Genomic DNA, 24,946 nt, shown 5'->3' on the forward strand with positions numbered 1-24,946 from the left:
CCATTATTTTACATGGAATTGCAGTAAGATTAATGGGTCATAGTTGCCTGTGTCTGCTTTGTCCCCCTTCTTGAAAATCCTTACCACATTGGCCTGTTTCCAATTTACTGGCACCTCCCCAGAGTCCACAAATGTTTGTCAGTGCCTCACAAATCTCCTCACATGTCTCTCTCAACAACAACTTGCAGTTATATAGCACCTTTAAATTAGTAAAACGTCCCAAGGTGCTTCACAGGAGCGATTATGAAACAAAATTTGACACTGAGCCACATAAGGAGATGTTAGGACAGGTGGTCAACGAGGTAGGGTTTAAGGAGCGTCTTAAAGGAGGAGAGAGAGGTAGAGAGGTTTAGGGAGGGAATTCCAGAGCTTAGGGCCCAGGCAGCTGAAGGCACGGCCGCCAATGGTGGAGCGATGAAAATCGGGGATGCTCAAGAGGTCAGAATTGGAGGAGCGCAGAGATCTCGGAGGGTTGTAGGGCTGGAGGAGGTTACAGAGATAGGGAGGGGCGAGGCCCTGGAGGGATTTGAAAACAAGATTGAGAATTTTAAAATCGAGGTGTTCCCGGACCGGGAGCCAGTGTAGGTCAGCGAGCACAGGGGGGTGATGGGTGAACGGGACTTGGTGCGAGTTAGGATATAACACAGTCCTACCCAGCTTTTCTTGAAAATCTCTTGTTACAAGAATCTGCCAGTAATTTATTTTCTTGTAACGGAGCCAGGATTGCTGTGGAGCAAAGTTTCCTTCGTTCCCACATGGTGGAGTCAACACCAGAGGGAAAAACATCTCATAGTCTTAGCACTGTACTAAATCCAAACTCACGGGGTTTATAACTTTATCTCAAACATCCACTCTCAACACACCCCGTGGATTGTATTATCCTCCATTTATTGCATTCCTTTGCTCGTTTCATTGTCTCCTCCCCTCTTCTCACCGACGGTCTCCAATTGTAAATGAAACTGATCCAAAGCTGAGTTACTTGTTGACACGGTGCAGCTCCCTGTGCAGTCGTTTCACTTCCTCTCTCTGAGTTTCACATCTGATTAAAGTCTAGCAGCTGCCCCCCCACCCCCCCCCTCCCCGCTACAGATGCCTGCAGGAGGAAGTGTAAGCAGTGACCTGTAGCAGAAGGCAGGGGAATACCGGCATCAGCTCTGCCCACAGTCGAGGAGCTTACTCCGTGAAAATGAAGATGGGTCTATTGGAGGCACTTATCCCGATCGTCCTGCTTTTTCACACCGTGTGCAGCATGCCTCAATTATCCTTCAAAGGTAAGGAGAAAGTGTCTTTGGAAACACGGGGCAGGGAACCAGAGTTTGTTTCTAACATTCAAACTCTGGGCAGCCGGTTACTTTTTGTGCAGTGAGAGACATTTTGATGAGGAGAAATTGTTCTCTTACGCAGCGAGTTGTTACGGTCTAGAATTCACTGCCTGAACGGGCGGTGGGAGCAGATTCAATAATAACTTTCAAAAGGGAATTGGGGTAAATACTTGAAAAGGAAAAAAATTGCAGGGCTGCGGGGAGAGAACGGGGGAGTGGGACTAATTGGTCGTCTCTTTCAAAGAGCCGGCTCAGGCTCGATGGGCCGAATGGCCTCCTTCTGTGCTGTAAGATTCTATGATTTTAAACTTAGACTGCTGCAGGCGTATCGATTATCTGGCTTTGTTCCATGTAGGTAAAAGGTGAATAAGGATTTGGAATAGTCTGCCGCCCAGTTTCCTCCCCTTCTCTCTCACAAATAGCAACTCGTACTTGGGCAAGTTCCACCGGCACCAACCACCCTCTCACACACCTCGGCAGTGACCACTTCATCTGTGCACCCAGACCCTGAATCTGGGAGTTGCCGCGACGATGGATCATCTCCCACTTTTGCGCCCACCCCATTTTCTGCTGTCGTTTCTAATAACACTAAGGCCCAGGGTCGTTGGAATTCAAGTGTCAGCTTGGCTCAGTTGGTAGTTGTTTCACATCTGAGGCAGAAGGTCCTGGGTTCAAGTCTCACTCCAGAGACTTGAGCACAAAATCCAGGCTGACACATTCCAGTGCAGTACTGAGGGAGCGCCGCACTGTCGGAGGGTCAGTACTGAGGGAGCGCCGCACTGTCGGAGGGTCAGTACTGAGGGAGCGCCGCACTGTCGGAGGGTCAGTACAGAGGGAGCGCCGCACTGTCGGAGGGTCAGTACTGAGGGAACGCCGCACTGTCGGAGGGTCAGTACTGAGGGAGCGCCGCACTGTCGGAGGGTCAGTACTGAGGGAGCGCCGCACTGTCGGAGGGTCAGTACTGAGGGAGCGCCGCACTGTCGGAGGGTCAGTACTGAGGGAGCGCCGCACTGTCGGAGGGTCAGTACTGAGGGAGCGCCGCACTGTCGGAGGGTCAGTACTGAGGTAGCGCCGCACTGTCGGAGGGTCAGTACTGAGGGAGCGCCGCACTGTCGGAGGGTCAGTACTGAGGGAGCGCCGCACTGTCGGAGGGTCAGTACTGAGGGAGCGCCGCACTGTCGGAGGGTCAGTACTGAGGGAGCGCCGCACTGTCGGAGGGTCTGTACTGAGGGAGCGCCGCACTGTCGGAGGGTCTGTACTGAGGGAGCGCCGCACTGTCGGAGGGTCTGTACTGAGGGAGCGCCGCACTGTCGGAGGGTCAGTACTGAGGGAGCGCCGCACTGTCGGAGGGTCAGTACTGAGGGAGCGCCGCACTGTCAGAGGGTCAGTACTGAGGGAGCGCCGCACGGTCGGAGGGTCAGTACTGAGGGAGCGCCGCACTGTCGGAGGGTCAGTACTGAGGGAGCGCTGCACTGTCGGAGGGTCAGTACTGAGGGAGTGCTGCACTGTCGGAGGGTCAGTACTGAGGGAGCGCTGCACTGTCGGAGGGTCAGTGCTGAGGGAGTGCTGCACTGTCGAAGGGTCAGTACTGAGGGAGCGCTGCACTGTCGGAGGGTCAGTACTGAGGGAGCGCTGCACTGTCGGAGGGTCAGTACTGAGGGAGCGCTGCACTGTCGGAGGGTCAGTGCTGAGGGAGTGCTGCACTGTCGAAGGGTCAGTACTGAGGGAGCGCTGCACTGTCGGAGGGTCAGTACTGAGGGAGCGCTGCACTGTCGGAGGGTCAGTACTGAGGGAGCGCTGCACTGTCGGAGGGTCAGTACTGAGGTAGCGCCGCACTGTCGGAGGGACAGTACTGAGGGAGTGCTGCACTGTCGAAGGGTCAGTACTGAGGGAGCGCTGCACTGTCGGAGGGTCAGTACTGAGGGAGCGCTGCACTGTCGGAGGGTCAGTACTGAGGGAGCGCTGCACTGTCGGAGGGTCAGTGCTGAGGGAGTGCTGCACTGTCGAAGGGTCAGTACTGAGGGAGCGCTGCACTGTCGGAGGGTCAGTACTGAGGGAGCGCTGCACTGTCGGAGGGTCAGTACTGAGGGAGCGCTGCACTGTCGGAGGGTCAGTACTGAGGTAGCGCCGCACTGTCGGAGGGACAGTACTGAGGGAGCGCCGCACTGTCGGAGGGTTAGTACTGAGGGAGCGCCGCACTGTCGGAGGGTCAGTACTGAGGGAGCGCCGCACTGTCGGAGGGTCAGTACTGAGGGAGCGCTGCACTGTCAGAGGGTCAGTACTGAGGGAGCGCCGCACGGTCGGAGGGTCAGTACTGAGGGAGCGCCGCACTGTCGGAGGGTTAGTACTGAGGGAGCGCCGCACTGTCGGAGGGACAGTACTGAGGGAGCGCCGCACTGTCGGAGGGTCAGTACTGAGGGAGCGCCGCACTGTCGGAGGGTCAGTACTGAGGGAGCGCCGCACTGTGGGAGGGTCAGTACTGAGGGAGCGCCGCACTGTTGGAGGGTCAGTACTGAGGGAGCGCCGCACTGTCGGAGGGTCAGTACTGAGGGAGCGCCGCACTGTCGGAGGGTCAGTACTGAGGGAGTGCTGCACTGTCGGAGGGACAGTACTGAGAGAGCGCCGCACTGTCGGAGGGTCTGTACTGAGGGAGCGCCGCACTGTCGGAGGGTCTGTACTGAGGGAGCGCCGCACTGTCGGAGGGTCTGTACTGAGGGAGCGCCGCACTGTCGGAGGGTCAGTACTGAGGGAGCGCCGCACTGTCGGAGGGTCAGTACTGAGGGAGCGGCGCACTGTAGGAGGGTCAGTACTGAGGGAGCGCCGCACTGTCGGAGGGTCAGTACTGAGGGAGCGGCGCACTGTCGGAGGGTCAGTACTGAGGGAGCGCCGCACTGTCGGAGGGTCAGTACTGAGGGAGCGCCGCACTGTCGGAGGGTCAGTACTGAGGGAGCACCGCACTGTTGATTAACGAGGCCCTGTCTGCCCTCTCAGGTGGATGCAAAAGGTCCAATGGCCACTATTTCGACGAAGAGCAGGGGAGTTCTCCGCGTGTCTTGGCCAATATTTATCTCTCAAACCACATCACTAAAACAGATAATCTGGTCATTATCACATTGCTGTTTGTGGGATCTTGCTGTGCACAAATAGGCTGCTGTGTTTCCTACATTATAACAGTGACTACACTTCAAAAGTACTTAATTGGCTGTGAAGCACTTTGGGACGTCCTGAGGTTGTGAAAGGCACTGTAGAAATGCAAGTTCTCTCTCTTTGTGCCCGTTTTACACCCAAAAAACAGGTGCAACAAATCCCAATTTCTACACCAATTGGACATCTGGACTTTTGGACTTTGCCCCATTCTCCTACAGCCCCGACTGCCCAGGAGTGCGGGTGAACAGGTCACTCACACCCAGGCCTCCACCACTGGCTCCCAACTACCGCCAGTGGGCAGTTGTCTGAGTGCAGACTCTCCTGTTGATATTTTTCCCTCCTTCTCTGCTGGGGACTATATGACCTTCGTACTGTGCTTTCCCGTTGAGACAGAGCATAGTCCCAAAACTCGGCATGTGGAAGATCGAGGGAACAAAGCTGGGAGTGAACCTCTGGTTGACTATTGAAGCCCTCAGGTGACCCCCTTAGGCGATCATTGCTCAGTGCTGTTAACTGGTCTCAGTTGCGGAAGACGACACTTCCGCAGCTCCCTTGGATCTGCCCGTTGCTCCCGTTCCAATCGCAGTCGTGTAACTCCAGCTGGATTTTGCACGTGTGCATGTCGAGTGGAGATGGGACCAGACTCTGCTGTGACATCCCTCATGCTCCAATAGCCCCCACTCACCATCTAGGCTCATACACGTAGAGTGGCCACTAGAGATGGTATTGCTTGAGATGCCAAAGCTTGGGTCAGGATTGTGTGGGTCGGGATTGTGTGGGACGGGATTGTGTGGGTCAGGATTGTGTGGGTCGGGATTGTGTGGGTCGGGATTGTGTGGGTCGGGATTGTGTGGGTCGGGATTGTGTGGGTCGGGATTGTGTGGGACGGGATTGTGTGGGTCGGGATTGTGTGGGTCAGGATTGTGTGGGTCGGGATTGTGTGGGTCGGGATTGCGTGGGTCGGGATTGTGTGGGACGGGATTGCGTGGGTCGGGATTGCACGGGACGGGATTGTGTGGGTCGGGATTGCGTGGGTCGGGATTGTGTGGGTCGGGATTGCGCGGGACGGGATTGTGTGGGTCGGGATTGCGTGGGTCGGGATTGTGTGGGTCGGGATTGTGTGGGTCAGGATTGTGTGGGTCGGGATTGTGTGGGTCAGGATTGCGTGGGACGGGATTGTGTGGGTCGGGATTGCGTGGGTCGGGATTGTGTGGGTCGGGATTGTGTGGGTCGGGATTGTGTGGGTCGGGATTGCGTGGGTCGGGATTGTGTGGGTCGGGATTGCGTGGGTCGGGATTGTGTGGGTCGGGATTGTGTGGGTCGGGATTGTGTGGGTCGGGATTGCGTGGGTCGGGATTGCGTGGGTCGGGATTGTGTGGGTCGGGATTGCGTGGGTCGGGATTGTGTGGGTCGGGATTGTGTGGGTCGGGATTGCTTGGGTCAGGATTGTGTGGGTCGGGATTGTGTGGGACGGGATTGTGTGGGTCAGGATTGCGTGGGACGGGATTGTGTGGGTCGGGATTGCGTGGGTCGGGATTGTGTGGGTCGGGATTGTGTGGGTCGGGATTGTGTGGGTCGGGATTGCGTGGGACGGGATTGCGTGGGTCGGGATTGCGTGGGTCGGGATTGTGTGGGTCGGGATTGTGTGGGACGGGATTGTGTGGGTCGGGATTGTGTGGGTCGGGATTGTGTGGGTCGGGATTGTGTGGGACGGGATTGTGTGGGTCGGGATTGCGTGGGTCGGGATTGTGTGGGTCGGGATTGCGTGGGACGGGATTGTGTGGGTCGGGATTGCGTGGGACGGGATTGTGTGGGTCGGGATTGTGTGGGTCGGGATTGCGTGGGTCGGGATTGCACGGGACGGGATTGCGTGGGTCGGGATTGCGTGGGACGGGATTGCGTGGGTCGGGATTGTGTGGGTCGGGATTGCACGGGACGGGATTGCGTGGGTCGGGATTGCGTGGGACGGGATTGTGTGGGTCGGGATTGCGTGGGTCGGGATTGCACGGGACGGGATTGCGTGGGTCGGGATTGCGTGGGACGGGATTGTGTGGGACGGGATTGCGTGGGTCGGGATTGCGTGGGTCGGGATTGTGTGGGTCGGGATTGCGTGGGACGGGATTGTGTGGGTCGGGATTGCACGGGACGGGATTGCGTGGGTCGGGATTGTGTGGGTCGGGATTGCGTGGGACGGGATTGCGTGGGTCGGGATTGTGTGGGTCGGGATTGCGTGGGTCGGGATTGTGTGGGTCGGGATTGTGTGGGTCGGGATTGTGTGGGACGGGATTGCGTGGGTCGGGATTGTGTGGGATGGGATTGTGTGGGTCGGGATTGTGTGGGACGGGATTGTGTGGGTCGGGATTGTGTGGGACGGGATTGCGTGGGTCGGGATTGTGTGGGATGGGATTGTGTGGGTCGGGATTGTGTGGGTCGGGATTGTGTGGGACGGGATTGCGTGGGTCGGGATTGCGTGGGTCGGGATTGCACGGGACGGGATTGCGTGGGTCGGGATTGCGTGGGACGGGATTGCGTGGGTCGGGATTGCGTGGGTCGGGATTGTGTGGGACGGGATTGTGTGGGTCGGGATTGTGTGGGTCGGGATTGTGTGGGTCGGGATTGCACGGGACGGGATTGCGTGGGTCGGGATTGTGTGGGTCGGGATTGCACGGGACGGGATTGCGTGGGTCGGGATTGCGTGGGACGGGATTGCGTGGGTCGGGATTGTGTGGGTCGGGATTGCACGGGACGGGATTGCGTGGGTCGGGATTGCGTGGGACGGGATTGCGTGGGTCGGGATTGTGTGGGTCGGGATTGCACGGGACGGGATTGCGTGGGTCGGGATTGTGTGGGTCGGGATTGTGTGGGACGGGATTGTGTGGGTCGGGATTGTGTGGGTCGGGATTGTGTGGGTCGGGATTGTGTGGGACGGGATTGTGTGGGTCGGGATTGTGTGGGACGGGATTGTGTGGGTCGGGATTGTGTGGGTCGGGATTGTGTGGGTCGGGATTGCGTGGGTCGGGATTGTGTGGGTCGGGATTGCACGGGACGGGATTGCGTGGGTCGGGATTGCGTGGGACGGGATTGCGTGGGTCGGGATTGTGTGGGTCGGGATTGCGTGGGTCGGGATTGTGTGGGTCGGGATTGTGTGGGTCGGGATTGTGTGGGACGGGATTGCGTGGGTCAGGATTGTGTGGGACGGGATTGTGTGGGACGGGATTGTGTGGGTCGGGATTGTGTGGGACGGGATTGTGTGGGTCAGGATTGCGTGGGACGGGATTGTGTGGGTCGGGATTGCGTGGGTCGGGATTGTGTGGGTCGGGATTGTGTGGGTCGGGATTGTGTGGGTCGGGATTGCGTGGGACGGGATTGCGTGGGTCGGGATTGCGTGGGTCGGGATTGTGTGGGTCGGGATTGTGTGGGACGGGATTGTGTGGGTCGGGATTGTGTGGGTCGGGATTGTGTGGGTCGGGATTGTGTGGGTCGGGATTGTGTGGGACGGGATTGTGTGGGTCGGGATTGCGTGGGTCGGGATTGTGTGGGTCGGGATTGCGTGGGACGGGATTGTGTGGGTCGGGATTGCGTGGGACGGGATTGCGTGGGTCGGGATTGTGTGGGTCGGGATTGCACGGGACGGGATTGCGTGGGTCGGGATTGCGTGGGACGGGATTGTGTGGGTCGGGATTGCGTGGGTCGGGATTGCACGGGACGGGATTGCGTGGGTCGGGATTGTGTGGGTCGGGATTGTGTGGGTCGGGATTGCGTGGGTCGGGATTGTGTGGGTCGGGATTGTGTGGGTCGGGATTGCGTGGGACGGGATTGTGTGGGTCGGGATTGTGTGGGTCGGGATTGTGTGGGTCGGGATTGCGTGGGACGGGATTGTGTGGGTCGGGATTGCGTGGGACGGGATTGTGTGGGTCGGGATTGTGTGGGTCGGGATTGCGTGGGACGGGATTGTGTGGGTCAGGATTGCACGGGACGGGATTGCGTGGGTCGGGATTGTGTGGGTCGGGATTGTGTGGGTCGGGATTGCGTGGGACGGGATTGCGTGGGACGGGATTGCACGGGACGGGATTGCGTGGGTCGGGATTGTGTGGGTCGGGATTGCGTGGGACGGGATTGTGTGGGTCGGGATTGCACGGGACGGGATTGCGTGGGTCGGGATTGTGTGGGTCGGGATTGTGTGGGTCGGGATTGTGTGGGTCGGGATTGCGTGGGACGGGATTGTGTGGGTCGGGATTGCGTGGGTCGGGATTGCACGGGACGGGATTGCGTGGGTCGGGATTGTGTGGGTCGGGATTGTGTGGGTCGGGATTGTGTGGGTCGGGATTGTGTGGGACGGGATTGCGTGGGTCGGGATTGCGTGGGTCGGGATTGTGTGGGTCGGGATTGCGTGGGACGGGATTGTGTGGGTCGGGATTGCACGGGACGGGATTGCGTGGGTCGGGATTGTGTGGGTCGGGATTGCGTGGGTCGGGATTGTGTGGGTCGGGATTGTGTGGGTCGGGATTGCGTGGGACGGGATTGTGTGGGACGGGATTGTGTGGGTCGGGATTGCGTGGGACGGGATTGTGTGGGTCGGGATTGTGTGGGTCGGGATTGTGTGGGTCGGGATTGTGTGGGTCGGGATTGTGTGGGACGGGATTGCGTGGGTCGGGATTGCGTGGGTCGGGATTGTGTGGGTCGGGATTGCACGGGACGGGATTGCGTGGGTCGGGATTGCGTGGGTCGGGATTGCACGGGACGGGATTGCGTGGGTCGGGATTGTGTGGGTCGGGATTGTGTGGGTCGGGATTGTGTGGGTCGGGATTGTGTGGGTCGGGATTGTGTGGGACGGGATTGCGTGGGTCGGGATTGCGTGGGTCGGGATTGTGTGGGTCGGGATTGCGTGGGACGGGATTGTGTGGGTCGGGATTGCACGGGACGGGATTGCGTGGGTCGGGATTGTGTGGGTCGGGATTGCGTGGGTCGGGATTGTGTGGGTCGGGATTGTGTGGGTCGGGATTGTGTGGGTCGGGATTGTGTGGGTCGGGATTGCGTGGGTCGGGATTGTGTGGGTCGGGATTGTGTGGGACGGGATTGCGTGGGTCGGGATTGTGTGGGTCGGGATTGCGTGGGTCGGGATTGTGTGGGTCGGGATTGTGTGGGACGGGATTGCGTGGGTCGGGATTGTGTGGGATGGGATTGTGTGGGTCGGGATTGTGTGGGACGGGATTGTGTGGGTCGGGATTGTGTGGGACGGGATTGCGTGGGTCGGGATTGTGTGGGATGGGATTGTGTGGGTCGGGATTGTGTGGGTCGGGATTGTGTGGGACGGGATTGCGTGGGTCGGGATTGCGTGGGTCGGGATTGCACGGGACGGGATTGCGTGGGTCGGGATTGCGTGGGACGGGATTGTGTGGGACGGGATTGTGTGGGTCGGGATTGCGTGGGTCGGGATTGCGTGGGTCGGGATTGTGTGGGACGGGATTGTGTGGGTCGGGATTGTGTGGGTCGGGATTGTGTGGGTCGGGATTGCGTGGGTCGGGATTGTGTGGGTCGGGATTGCACGGGACGGGATTGCGTGGGTCGGGATTGCGTGGGACGGGATTGCGTGGGTCGGGATTGTGTGGGTCGGGATTGCACGGGACGGGATTGCGTGGGTCGGGATTGTGTGGGTCGGGATTGTGTGGGACGGGATTGTGTGGGTCGGGATTGTGTGGGTCGGGATTGTGTGGGTCGGGATTGTGTGGGTCGGGATTGTGTGGGTCGGGATTGTGTGGGTCGGGATTGTGTGGGTCGGGATTGCACGGGTCGGGATTGTGTGGGTCGGGATTGCGTGGGTCGGGATTGTGTGGGTCGGGATTGCACGGGACGGGATTGCGTGGGTCGGGATTGCGTGGGACGGGATTGCGTGGGTCGGGATTGTGTGGGTCGGGATTGCACGGGACGGGATTGCGTGGGTCGGGATTGTGTGGGTCGGGATTGCTTGGGTCGGGATTGTGTGGGTCGGGATTGTGTGGGTCGGGATTGTGTGGGACGGGATTGTGTGGGTCAGGATTGTGTGGGACGGGATTGTGTGGGTCAGGATTGTGTGGGTCGGGATTGTGTGGGTCGGGATTGTGTGGGTCGGGATTGTGTGGGTCGGGATTGCGTGGGTCGGGATTGTGTGGGTCGGGATTGCGTGGGTCGGGATTGTGTGGGACGGGATTGTGTGGGTCGGGATTGCGTGGGACGGGATTGTGTGGGACGGGATTGTGTGGGTCGGGATTGTGTGGGTCGGGATTGTGTGGGACGGGATTGTGTGGGTCGGGATTGCACGGGACGGGATTGCGTGGGACGGGATTGCGTGGGTCGGGATTGCGTGGGACGGGATTGTGTGGGTCGGGATTGCACGGGACGGGATTGCGTGGGTCGGGATTGCGTGGGTCGGGATTGCACGGGACGGGATTGCGTGGGTCGGGATTGCGTGGGTCGGGATTGCGTGGGACGGGATTGTGTGGGTCGGGATTGTGTGGGTCGGGATTGTGTGGGTCGGGATTGTGTGGGACGGGATTGTGTGGGACGGGATTGCGTTGGTCGGGATTGTGTGGGTCGGGATTGTGTGGGTCGGGATTGTGTGGGACGGGATTGTGTGGGTCGGGATTGTGTGGGTCGGGATTGTGTGGGTCAGGATTGTGTGGGACGGGATTGTGTGGGACGGGATTGTGTGGGACGGGATTGTGTGGGACGGGATTGTGTGGGTCGGGATTGTGTGGGACGGGATTGTGTGGGTCGGGATTGTGTGGGACGGGATTGTGTGGGTCGGGATTGTGTGGGACGGGATTGTGTGGGTCGGGATTGCGCGGACGGTATTGCTGCCCAGGCACCTGTACCCCAGCGAGAGTCAGCGCCTTCAGGAAGAGGAGGGAGGAAAACTATTAAAATGTATTTAATGCAAAAGATTTTCTTTCTTGTTTGTTTTTCAGAAATAAGTCTGTTCAAGGAATGGATGGTAACGGTAAATATTTCTTTTCCGTTTTTTTTTGCCAATTTCTTTCTGTCAGAAACATTTTGTCCTTCCCTCAGGATCACTGACCCCAGAGTTAATATCCGGGATCACTAATATATCGAAAGTCTTGTGCATAATGCACACTTCTTGTAAGCGTCACACTTACTTCCTGTAGCACTTTGACAGTCACCCCTTTCACCTCACACTGTTACTAACACCCCGATTTTAACCGGATTGTGGGAATGTTGCGCTCGAGCTCTGGGAGCGAGAGTGAAGCCAGTTTTAGCTCGTTTACATTCCACTGACTGACATCCCGACTAAAACGGCCGGGAGAAATCGTCGGGAAGCAGCTGTCCGGCCGGTAAAATCGTGCCGATCAGAGGTCCCCGGTATAAGGTAAGTGGATAGACAGAGGGGGAGGGGGGAAATCCCGGTCCGGGGAGGGATCCCGGAGCTGGGGAGGCCTAAGGTTACCCTATGGGGTCCACGGGGACCACTCTACACCTCCTGGCCCACAATGAAACTAAATAAAAAATTGGAACATCATTGGGCCTCTCCTGGCCATCGATCCGACTCCCGGTAGGATTGACCTGGGGGGGTGGGGATGGGGATGCTGTCACTGTTCCGCCCCCCACTCCCCCCAGTCCCCCCCACTCCGCTCAGGCCCTGAGTTAAATTCGCAGATCGGGCCCTGATGATACCATCGGAGCCTGACCTGCATATTTAAAGAGGACCCCACCAGCATGGGGCAGGAAAGAGTCGGCAAAGCCCCCCCTCCCCGACCTAATTAATTGCCCCCCCCTCCCCCAACTAGTTTCTGCCAGACGGGGGGAGTTAAAATTGAGGCCAATGTTACAAAACAGCAAATCCCCCAACTCACCAGCAGCAATGCTACAGGGAGATCTGCTGGTACTTCATTAAACTCTTGCATGTGGTGTACTCCCTATCAGTGTCATACATTAGCCGTCACACTTTAGCCGTCACACTTTAGCCGTCACACTTTAGCCGTCACACATTAGCCGTCACACATTAGCCGTCACACTTTAGCCGTCACACTTTAGCCGTCACACTTTAGCCGTCACACTTTAGCCGTCACACTTTAGCCGTCACACTTTAGCCGTCACACTTTAGCCGTCACACTTTAGCCGTCACACATTAGCCGTCACACATTAGACATCACACTTTATAGATTGCTGGTCATCTGTCTGTATTCTGGAGTTATACCAAGAGACGTCACATAACACTTGCGTGATACGGTTTTCACAGAACCAAAATTCCACCCACAAGTAGGCATTAGATCAAAAATTAAAGTTTTAATTACATCCACCACTTGCAAAGCAACTTGCTCATTGCACAGAAATGACACGCCACACCCTGCAATATCCCACGGCTACCCTACAGTCGCCAGTGAAACCCAGTGAGATCAGAAGGGAAAGTGATCCAGGGAAGATGGGGTTTAGGGTGACGAGCTTGCTGTTTCTCTCCCCTTCTACTTCCTCTACTCTTATGCCATGAGAGGGGACTTCCCCCCTAGACAGTATCAGTTGAGATCATGAACTCACTGGGGAACTGAAATTTGGCAAAGCGACTAAATTAATTTTGTGACTTCAAGTTCCTCTCCAAGACCTGACGACGTAATCAAGACTGACTTTGTTGTGAAGGAATGGTGCTCTTTGGAACAAAAGTTAAACCAAAGCCCTGTCTTCCTGTTCTGGTGTTCGGATAGATGTTAAATATCCCAAGGCACTATCTTGCTGTACACAAAATAACTGCCATATTTGCCTACAAAACCAGTCACTGAAGCATAAAGCAGTCCCTTGTATGTGAAGTATTTTGAGTTGTATCTCATGACTAGTGGAGCATGTGGAGTCAGGGGACAAGTAGCCGAATGGATAGCAAGCTGGCTACAAAACAGAACACAGAGAGTGGGGGTTAAAGGTAGTTACTCAAACTGGCAAAAGATGGGAAGTGGTGTTCCACAGGGATCGGTGCTGGGACCACTGGTGTTCACCATTTATATAAACGGTTTGGACTCGGGAATCGGAAATACAATTTCAAAATTTGTGGACAACACCAAAATGGGGGGTGTAGTTAATACTGAGGAGGACTGCGACAAAATACAGGAAGATATTAATAAACTTGCGGACTGGGTGTGTAATTGGCAAATGAATTTCAGTCTAGATAAGTGTGAGGTGGTACATTTTGATAGGAAGAATAAGGAGGCCCCATACTGCTTGGAAAATAAGAGTAAACAGGTTAGAAGAGCAGAGGGGTACAGATACACAAATCATTAAAAGGAACAACGCAGGTTAATAAGGCCATTAAAAAAAGCAAACAAAGCACTGGGGTTCATTTCTCGAGGGATAGAATTCAAAAGTAGGGAAGTTATGTTAAACTTGTATAGAACCTTGGTTAGACCACACTTGGAGCACTGAGCACAGTTTTGTTCTCCACATTCTAAAAAGGATATAGAGGCACTGGAGAAGGTGCAAAAAAGATTGACTAGGATGATACCAGAACTGAGAGGTTACACCCAGCAGGAAAGATTGAAACGGTTGGAGCTCTTTTCTCTAAAGAAGAGAAGACTGAGGGGTGATCTGATAGAGGACTTTAAGATTATGAAAGGGTTCGATAGGGTAGATGTAGAGAAGATGTTTCCTCTTGTAGGGGGAGAGACCAGAACTAAGGGCCATAAATATAAGACAGTCACTAATAAACCCAATAAGGAATTCAGGAGAAACTTCTTTACCCAGAGAGTGGTTAGAATGTGGAACTCACTACCACAAGGAGTGGTTGAGGTGAATAGCAGAGATGCATTTAAGGGGAAGCTGGATAAACACATGAGGGTGAAAGGAATAGAAGGATATGCTGATAGGGTGAGATGAAGAGGGGTGGGAGGAGGCTCGTGTGGAGCATAAACACCGGCATGGACCTGTTGGGCCGAATGGCCTGTTTCTGTGCTGTACATTCTATGTAATTCTATGTAATGTATCTCAGAGGTGGTAAGTAAATGCAGCTATTTCTTTCTACTATAAATACTGCTTCCACTGACACCATTGACCATGTTCCTCCAATCTCTCTCCTCTTCAGTCTACTTCTATCCTGATTCTGCTCTTCCCTGCCTTAATGTCGACACCTCGAGACCTGAACGATATCGAGACCGGCCAAATTTTCCTCCAGCTGAACGTCAGCAACACTGAAGGCCACCTTTCGGCCCCTGTCAGCACCTCTGAACCTCTGGCCTTGACTCCATCAGCTTCCCCGGCTGCTGCCCCGTGCTTTGTCAGAGACCTTGGTGCCCGACTCAAACCCGAACTCCCCCACTTCCCCTCTGTATCAAAACCATTTTCTTCTATCCCCACCACATTGCCCATCTCTGCCCTTCTGTTCCTGAAACTCCCGGGTCCAGATCTTAACCATCTCAAGGCTTGACTTCTCCCAGATTCCCCATCAACCCTCACAGGATTCAGTTCATCCAAAATGCCAAGAACAAATCCTCACCTGCGCTAAGTCCCAGGTTACCTGCATCACCTGAGACGTCTTCCTGCACACGGGGTGCACCAAATAAATGCGAGTTATCCCTGTTGTTTACTCTGAGCTCCATTGGCTCCTGTGTTGATTTCAAAACTCTCCACGCCCTCATCCTAACCTACCTGAGCATTCCAACATCACTAAATCAGATTATCTGATCATTATCACATTGCTGTTTGTGGGATCTTGCTGTGCACAAATTGGCTGCCGCGTTTCCTACAATTACAACAGTGACTACACTTTCAAAAGTACTTCATTGGCTGTGAAGAGCTTTGGGACGTCCTGAGGCCCCGATAGGTGCTATAGAAAGACAAGCTCTTTCTTTCTGTCTTTTTATTCTCCTCCTGCCTTATGTCCTTCCCACACAAACTCTCCACTCCCCTAACACTGGAGTTCTCCTCACTCCCTCACTCCCTCTGTTCCACCATCAGTGGCCACTCATTCTGCCGCTGAGCTTCTGCCCTCTGGAGTTTTCTACCCAGCTCCGTCTGCCTGGCCACCTTTACCTGCTTTCATAAACCTCCTATAAACACTCCTCTTTATTTATGCCTTCAGTTCTCCATTCTCGGCAATCCATCCCCCTCATCTTTCCCCATACTCAGTATCTATGCTATTTTGTGCGATGTATAGTTGTATTTTATGTATATTATGTGTGAAGGTGTCCAGCTCTATCTGTATTACAAGAGAAATTGTTTCCACTGGTGGGAGGGTCGGTAACCAGAGGACACAGATTTAAGGTAATTGGCAAAAAGAAGCAGAGGGGAGATGAGTAAAATAATGGGACTCAAGGCGGATAAATCCCCTGGACCTGATGGCTTACATCCTAGGGTCTTGAGGGAAGTGGCAGTAGGGACTGTGGATGCTTTGGTAATAATTTTCCAAAATTCTCTGGACTCAGCAAAGGTCCCGGCAGATTGGAAAACTGCTAATGTAACACCCTTATTTAAAAAGGGTAGTAGGCAGAAGGCTGGAAATTATAGACCAGTTAGCCTAACATCTGTGGTGGGTAAAATTTTGGAGTCTATTATTAAGGAGACAGTAGCGGAACATTTGGATAAACATAATTTAATAGGACAAAGTCAGCATGGCTTTACGAAGGGGAAGTCATGTCTGACAAATTTGCTTGAGTTCTTTGAGGATATAACGTACAGGGTGGATAAAGGGGAACCAGTGGACGTAGTGTATTTAGACTTCCAGAAGGCATTCGACAAGGTGCCACATAAAAGATTATTGCTCAAGATAAAGAATCACTGGATTGGGGGTAATATTCTGGCATGGGTGGAGGATTGGTTATCTAACAGGAAGCAGAGAGTTGGGATAAATGGTTCATTCTCGGTCTGGCAACCTGTAGCCAGTGGTGTTCTGCAGGGGTCGGTGCTGGGTCCCCAACTCTTTACAATCTATATTAACGATTTGGAGGAGGGGACCGAGTGTAACATATCAAAGTTTGCAGATGATACAAAGATGGGAGGGAAAGTAGAGAGTGAGGAGGACATAAAAACCTACAATGGGATATAGACAGGCTGGGTGAGTGGGCGGAGATTTGGCAGATGCAATACAATATTGGAAAATGTGAGGTTATGCACTTTGGCAGGAAAAATCAGACAGCAAGTTATTATCTCAATGGCGAGAAACTGGAAAGTACTGCAGTACAAAGGGATCTGGGGGTCCTAGTGCAAGAAAATCAAAAAGTTAGTGTGCAGGTGCAGCAGGTGATCAAGAAGGCCAACAGAATGTTGGCTTTTATTGCTAGGGGGATAGAATATAAAAACAGGGAGGTATTGCTGCAGTTATATAAGGTATTGGTGAGACCGCACCTGGAATACTGCATACAGTTTTGGTGTCCATACTTAAGAAAAGACATACTTGCTCTCGAGGCAGTACAAAGAAGGTTCACTCGGTTAATCCCGGGGATGAGGGGGTGGACATATGAGGAGAGGTTGAGTGGATTGGGACTCTACTCATTGGAGTTCAGAAGATTGAGAGGCGATCTTATTGAAACATATAAGATTGTGAAGGGGCTTGATCGGGTGGATGTGGTAAGGATGTTCCCAAGGATGGGTGAAACTAGAACTAGGGGGCATAATCTTAGAATAAGGGGCTGCTCTTTCAAAACTGAGATGAGGAGAAACTTCTTCACTCAGAGGGTGGTAGGTCTGTGGAATTTGCTGCCCCTGGAAGCTGTGGAAGCTACATCATTAAATAAATTTAAAACAGAAATAGACAGTTTCTTAGAAGTAAAGGGAATTCGGGGTTACGGGGAGCGGGCAGGAAATTGGACATGAATTTAGATTTGAGGTTAGGATCAGATCAGCCATGATCTTATTGAATGGCGGAGCAGGCTCGAGGGGCCGATTGGCCTACTCCTGCTCCTATTTCTTATGTTCTTATGAGGAGAATTTTTTTTACGCAGCGAGTTGTTCTGATCTGGAATGCGCTGCCTGAAAGGGCGGTGGAAGCAGATTCAATGATAACTTTCAAAAGGGAATTGGATAAATACTTGAAAAGGAAAAATTTTCAGAGCTATGGGGAAAGAGCAGGGGGGGAGTGGGTCTAATCGGATAGCTCTTTCAAAAAGCCAGCACAGGCACGATGGGCTGAATGGCCTCCTTCTGTGTTGTAAGATTTTACGATACTAAGTGATATTTTACTTGTTTCCATGCCGTGTGAGCAGCACAACAAAGACTATAGCTCGGAAGAGTACGATCACAGACTACGGACCTTCATCCAGAATAAGAGAGAGATTGATGCTCACAACACCGGGAGACACTATTTTCACAGTAAGTTCGATCAAATATTTTTACAGCTGGCTTTTTGGCCCCTCCTCCCTCAGATGTCCCAGGAGCTGTGTGTTGATCAATGAAGCTTTGTTCCACAATCGCCCTGCGTAGGGGGCTGTTCTAAAGAAATGTTTTACGAATATAAGCAAGACCACTGAATTAAGGTAGTCATGGAAAAATGAATGGAATCACGGAATTTAATCCCTGGATTCCCCAGTAATAAGAACAGAATTTGATTTATTCAGTCACCAGAACCCAGTAACCTTGAACATAAGTAAAGCCACTCACTCTCCCACCATGTCATCCGATTGTATTTTCAGTAACTCCAATGATTTTGCCTCTATTACCTAACTTGGCAAATTCTTCCAAAAAGTTTTTTAGTTGAGAATATTTTCCTGTTTCCACATAGTAACACATTCATTGTACATTATATAGTAACACAGTCAGTGCACATTATATACTGTAGTAACATAGTGTACATTATATAATGACATTATATATTATTTTTGTAACTGTGTACTTTATGCAATAGTCAATGCACATCAATGCCGGTATACATTGTATGATAACACTATGTATACGTTATATAATAACACTATGTATATGCTATATAATAACACTATGTATACGTTATATAATAACACTTGGCGTACATTATAACTAACACTCAGTATATGTTATAGATTTTTAGTTGTTAGTTTTTTGGTAATATTAACGTTTGTTATTCCTCCCACTAATTCCCCAAAGGGAACCAATGAGGTAACTCATTTCCCGAGGTCCTTTGGGTCAGGTTCTGTGACCCTGCTGCCCAGAACCATCCAAAGTTCATGTAGAATGTTTGACCTGTCACTCTCCTGACCCAATCAGGTCAAGCTTTGGTAAAATAGCATCTGATTTGCTGCAAAGTGGCTTGAAAGTTTAATTTGCCAGCCAATCAGACACAAATCGTTTTTATGTCAGTCATTCTTGTTCCAAAAGAGAAGGATTTGTTGGAGGAGGCAGAAAATAACAGAAAAATGTAGTTTAAAAAAAAGGATAGGACACTTCGAAAATAAATGATCAAGTATAGAAGATTAAGGGGTGATCTAATTGGGTTGTTTAAGATGATTAAAGGATTTGATAGGGTAGATAGAGAGAAACTATTTCCTCTGGTGGGGGGAGTCCAGAACAAGGGGGCATAACCTTAAAATTAGAGCCAGGCCGTTCAGGGGTGATGTCAGGAAGCACTTCTTCACACAAAGGGGAGTGGAAATCTGGAACTCTCTCCACCAAAAAGCTGTCGAGGCTGGGGGTCAATTGGAAATTTCAAAACTGAGATTGATCGATTTTTGTTAGGCGAGGGTATTAATGGTTACAGAACAATGGCGGGTAGATGGAGTTAAGATACAGATCAGCCATGATCTAATTGAATGGCGGAACAGGCTCAAGGGGCTGAATGGCCTCCTCCTGTTCCTATGTTCCTAAATAGCCTGGAGAATATCAAGGTTAAATAAAAAAGAAAGAGAAAAAGGGGGAAGGAGAAGGTTGAGATAGAGAGATAAAGAGAGCAGAAGTAAGGGTTTCTAATTATTTTTATTTAGGGTTTTTAAAACATCATGGATTGAAGTTACTTTGTGTAACATTATTCCCATTCAATTTATGCTTTCACTAGAATACAGACGAAGGAATTTCACAGACTTGGTAACAGGCGCATCACTAATGTCGTACAGAGTAATTTAAAACCCTACGTTTTGTTAAAATTACAGTCATAAAGTAATACTCTCACTGTAACATTAGGTGATCCTTGAGACTCACACCATGTGAGTTGTAATATCGTAAAATAAAAAAGGGACACACAATCCCCCAGAGATACAGGCACCGCAAGGATCTAATGTATCACCTTTTTAAATTCTATTCTTACAGTGGGACTCAACCAGTTTTCTGATATGACCTTCAGTGAATTTAAGACGCTGTACCTGCTGAGGGAACCACAGGTAACACCTGCCTTCTTGTTGACCAGTTGTTATCTCACTGCACTTTGTGCCATCTTTCTGCTGCTGGGCTCTGTGGCCCTCCCCTGTGCTTTTCCTAATACATGGAAACCAAAAGTGAAAGGTCAAGGCCGACAGTACAGGGAACGAAAATAAGACTGAGGAAGGCAGAGGGGGAGGGGCAGTCTGACAAACACCACAGGAAACTGAAACCTCCAATGGGACTTGGCGGAGTATATTACCCTGTTATGTACCCATTTCCTGGTTTCTTGTGTGTCCTATACCCTCTGTCTGAGTTCTAAGTTCTTCTTTTGAAGAGTCAGCCATGGCTCAGTGGCAGCACTCTCGCCTCTGCTTCAAGCCCCACTCCAGAGACTTGAGCACAAAATCTAGGCTGACACTCCCAGTCCAGTACTGAGGGAGTGCTGCACTGTCGGAGGTGCCGTCTTTCGGATGAGACGTTAAACTGAGGCCCCGTCTGCCCTCTCAGGCGGATGTAAAAGATTCCATGGCATTATTGGAACAAGAGCAGGGGAGTTCTCCCTGGTGTCCTGGGCCAATATTTATCCCTCAATCAACATCACTAAAACAGGTTATCTGATCATTATCACATTGCTGTTTGTGGGATCTTGCTGTGCACGAATTGGCTACTGCGTTTCCTATATTACAACAATGACTACACTTTTTTTTTAAAAAAGTACTTCCTTTGCTGTGAAGCGTTTTGGGACGTCCTGAGGTTGTGAAAGGCGCTATATAAATGCAAGTTCTTTCTTTCTTTCCTTGCCCTGTGCCTGAGTTCCACAATGTTCTGTGCCTTATTCCTGCCCGCTCTGCTCATTTGTGCCCTATGCCATGGTATTCTGTACTCTTTACTTGAGTTCTATACCGCTCTTGGTTCTTTTCTGTTGCCTAGTTACCACGGTATCTTGTGTTGTTCCAACAATAACTAACTAGTCTGATTAAACAAAACCATGAAGCTTGGCGATTGTCTATTTAATATCAGCCCAAGGTATTGTTACTGAGTCAAACTTTAGACTCTGGCTCATGGTCACAGGCAGCAAGCTCTTTAAAACTAAGAGGATTATCTCGAGCATTTAGGAGTTGATGGGGCAACACAGTGCTGACCATCAGATCCCATCATGTGAATCGTTCAATAAGATGGCCAGTGCTTTTCTCTAAAGAAAGTAAATTAACCATTTACTTGCTTATTATAAAGCGCACTCCCCACAGCACCGAGGTACTTATTGAACTGTGCTTAATTTTTAAAAAATTCCTTTTGCAGAATATTATACAAATAACTTTTCTATTTTGTTTAAAATATCTATAGAAAAATAGTTGGGCAGGAGAGCGTTATCTGTGTTGCACCAAGATACAAGGTCACTCAGTTCAGTGCTTCTAAGACATCAATGAGCCAGAAGAGACCTGAGCACATAATCCGGGCCGACACTCCCAGTGCAGTACTGAGGGAGTGCCGCACTGTCGGAGGTGCCGTCTTTCAGATGGGACGATAAACCGAGGCCACGTCTGCCCTCTCAGTTGGATGTAAAAGATCCCATGGCCACTATTCGAAGAAGAGCAGGGGAGTTCTCCCCGGTGTCCTGGCCAAATATTTACCCCTCAACCAACATCACTAAAACAGATTATCTGGTCATTATCATATTGCTGTTTTTGGGATCTCGCTGTGCGCAAATTGGCTGCTGCATTTTCTACATTCCAACAGTGACTACACTTCAAAAAGTACTTCACTGCCCGTAAAGCACTTTTGGACATCCTGAGTTTGTGAAAGGCACTATATAAATGCAAATTATTTTCTTTCAAATGTGAAATGTGGAGTACAGCTTTAAGATCATTTAATTTTAAAAATAATATTCGAAGGAACGGACTCAGAATGCTCTCCTCCCATCACTGGGTTGTGAAATTGACTCCGACCCTGAGCAATGGGGTGAGACTCTCCGGTGTTTGCTCGCGGTGATTGAGATACATCTGGCTAACTCCACACCACAGAGAACTACTCAGGAACAGGATGAAGTGAAACCAAGTGGAAATTATTCCATTTATCCCAGAGGATAAAGTCACAATGGGTTCGAGGTTTTGCTTGTGGGATCCATGTAACAGTTAGAGAAATTCTTTGCCTTTTGTGAGACTTTGCCCATGGCTAATTTTAAAAGCAGAAAAGTGTCACACTCGGGCAGCAGGTTACGATTTTCTGAGCACTTACCAGATAATACAGGGAACACAGAGCCCGTATCCTGCAAACTCTTGCTGTGCAAAGTGCCAACAATTCAGCAGAAAGTCAGTTTGACTGTGACTACTTAGGTGAATTAAATTTAGAATCATAGAATGATACAGCACAGAAGGAGGCCATTCGGCCCATCGTGCCTGTGCCGGCTCTGTGAAAGAGCTGTGCAATTAGTCCCACTCCCCCTGTTCTTTCCTCATAGCCCTGCAATTTTTTCCTTTTCATGTATTTATCCAATTCCCTTTTGAAAGTTATTATTGAATCTGCTTCCACCGCCCTTTCAGGCAGCGCATTCCAGATCATAACAACTTGCCATGTAAAAAAAAATTCTCCTCATCTCACCCCTGGCTTTGTTGCCAATTATCTTAAATCTGTGACCTCTGGTTACTGACCCTCCTGCCACTGGAAACAGTTTCTCCTTATTTACTCCTCATAATTTTGAACACCTCGATTAAATCTCCCCTTAACCTTCTCTGCTGTAAGGCGAACAATCTCAGCTTCTCCAGTCTCTCCACATAATTGAAACCCCTCATCTCTGGTATCATCCTGGTAAACCTCCTCTGCATCCTCTCCAAGGCCTTGACATCCTTTCTAAAGTGTGGTGCCCAGAATTGAATACAATTCTCCAGCTGAAGCCTAACCAGAGATTTATAAAGGCTTAGCATAACTTCCTTGCTTTTGTACTCTATGCCACTGTTTATAAAACCCAAGCTCCCGTATGCTTTTTTCAACAGCCTTATTAACTTGTCCTGCCACCTTTAAAGATTTGTGTATGTGCACCCCAGGTCTCTCTGTTCCTGCCCTCTTTAATTTAAAGCATTAAATCCTGTGAATGGAATCTACATATGGTGGGAGCTTAGCATGTTTTTTTTGGCAGTGAGAGAAGGAAGTAAACATAAGGGAAATTTGGCAGCCTCATTTGCAGAACAAGTGAAACCTGTTTACATTTGAAACTTTAGCCCAGAACATTTCTTAAATATTGGTGACTGAGTCCTGCAGTGCCGCTGTCTGACTATTGATGGCGATGCTGAGCTTCTCAGGGACGTTACTCCACGAGAGGGCAGCATTAATTTACTTTATAAAACAATCTATTCGATTTAAGAACATGAGGAAGAGGAGGAGACCATTCAGCCCCTCGAGCCTGCCCCGCCATTCTATCAGATCATGGCTCATCTGTACCTCAGCTCCATTTGCCCATCTTTGCTCCATATCCCTCGATACCCTCACCCAATAAAAATCTCTTGACCTCAGTCTTGAAAACTCCAATCGACCCCCAGCATCCACAGCCTTTTGGGGGAGAGAGTTCCAGATTTCCACTCCCCTTTGCGTGAAAAAGTGCTTCTTGATTTCACTCCTAAACGGCCTGGCTCTAATTTTAAGATTATGCCCCCTTGTTCTGGATTCTCCCACTAGAGGAAATAGTTTCTCTCTATCTACCCTATCAAATCCCTTGATCATTTTAAATACCTTGATTAGATCATTCCCTCCACCTTCTAAACTCAAGGGGGATACAAGCCAAGTTTATGCAACCTGTCCTCACCATTTAACCCTAATTTAAGCCACCAGTATCATTCTGGTGATTCTGCGCTGCTCCTCCTCCAAGGCCACTCCCTCCCTGATGTTCTGCCGATAATAATGTGCTTTGAGGCTCCTGCTTTGTGATAATTAGTGTCAATTATGGGCAGTGCCGTGACAACATCCCCTCCACGGTGCTGACGGCCAGCACCACCAGGGTGAGCTGACCCTGTAACCCAGCTCTTCCAATTCGCATCTTCTCAGCCATGTGGCAGATTGGGCCAGGTACATCCTATCCACAAAAAAAAGGAGAAATCTAACCTGACCAATTTTTAAAAATTCATTCTTGGGATGTGTGCGCCACTGGCGAGGCCGGCATTTATTGCCCATCCCTAGTTGCCCCTTGAGAAGGTGGTGGTGAGCCGCCTTCTTCAACCGCTGCAGTCCGTGTGGTGAAGGTTCTCCCACAGTGCTGTTAGGTCAGGAGTTCCAGGATTTTGACCCAGTGATGATGAAGGAACGGCGATGTATTTTCACATCTGGATGGTGTGTGACTTGGAGGGGAACGTGCAGGTGATGGTGTTCCCCTGCGCCTGCTGCCCTCGTCCTTCTAGTTGGTGGAGGTTACGACTCTATCAGCCTCCACCCACTCATCAGCCATGTGATGAAGGGAGGTCGATGAGGAGAGGACTGGAGGAATGTACCTTCTTCACTGGTCATGGTGCCAAAAATCACATCCATCAGCACGATCCAGGGCTTCAAACTCTCATTAAATAACATCCCTTCAAACTAGAACATGGGAATTGATAGACGGAAAAAGACCGAGGTCCATCTGGTTCACCTTCTACCATCTTGTTATTTGCATAATACAACAATAATGGAGTTGTTGACTAATCAATATCAATGAGTCTACAACAGACCCAGACATGAGGCGAGGAAAACCCCCAGTGGGGGAGAGCTTTGGGAACCAGAGGTCCAAAGTCACCTGTTCTTCCCGAGCCTGTTACACTCACCACACGTCACGTCTCAAATTACTGATATACCAAATCCCAACTGCTTAGGAACACAAAGGTAACTAGACAACTTACAGCCAGGTCCCAGTCAGAGGCAGAATACCAAGCCTTAGTCCACAGTAGTTCTTGGTTTAAAAGTTAATTTTTAATTCTCTATCCTTCCCCAACAGAACTGCTCTGCCACACAAGGAAACCATTACGTGAGTTCGGGGCCGTACCCCGATTTTGTAGACTGGAGAAAGAAAGGAAATTACATCACGCCCGTCAAGAATCAGGTAAAGCCGACTGATTCTTCCTCATTGCATCGAGCACGGAAAGAATAACAATCTCGCCAAAAGCAAAAAAACTCAGCGGGTCAGGCAGCATCTGTGGAGAGAGAAACGCAGGGTTAATGTTTCAGGTCAAAGCCCTTTCATCAGAACTGGAAAATGTTAGAGACGAACAGCTTTTAAGAAAGTACAG

General features: G+C 51.1%; 1 protein-coding gene across 1 annotated transcript in view; it reads left to right on the forward strand.

The window, feature by feature from the left end:
* The first annotated feature begins 951 nt into the window (after positions 1-951).
* The window catches only part of ctsh (cathepsin H), a 37,087-nt gene continuing 13,092 nt past the window's right edge, over positions 952-24,946 (forward strand). The window contains exons 1-5 of the mRNA XM_067971280.1: positions 952-1,271; positions 11,414-11,445; positions 17,642-17,747; positions 19,650-19,720; positions 24,655-24,759. Of these exons, the coding sequence (XP_067827381.1) occupies positions 1,187-1,271; positions 11,414-11,445; positions 17,642-17,747; positions 19,650-19,720; positions 24,655-24,759 (399 nt within the window). The 5' untranslated portion in view covers positions 952-1,186. The remainder of the gene's footprint in view (positions 1,272-11,413; positions 11,446-17,641; positions 17,748-19,649; positions 19,721-24,654; positions 24,760-24,946) is intronic.

This window comes from Heptranchias perlo, chromosome 34 (assembly GCF_035084215.1).
Source record: "Heptranchias perlo isolate sHepPer1 chromosome 34, sHepPer1.hap1, whole genome shotgun sequence".
In the NCBI taxonomy this organism is placed as follows: domain Eukaryota; kingdom Metazoa; phylum Chordata; class Chondrichthyes; order Hexanchiformes; family Hexanchidae; genus Heptranchias; species Heptranchias perlo.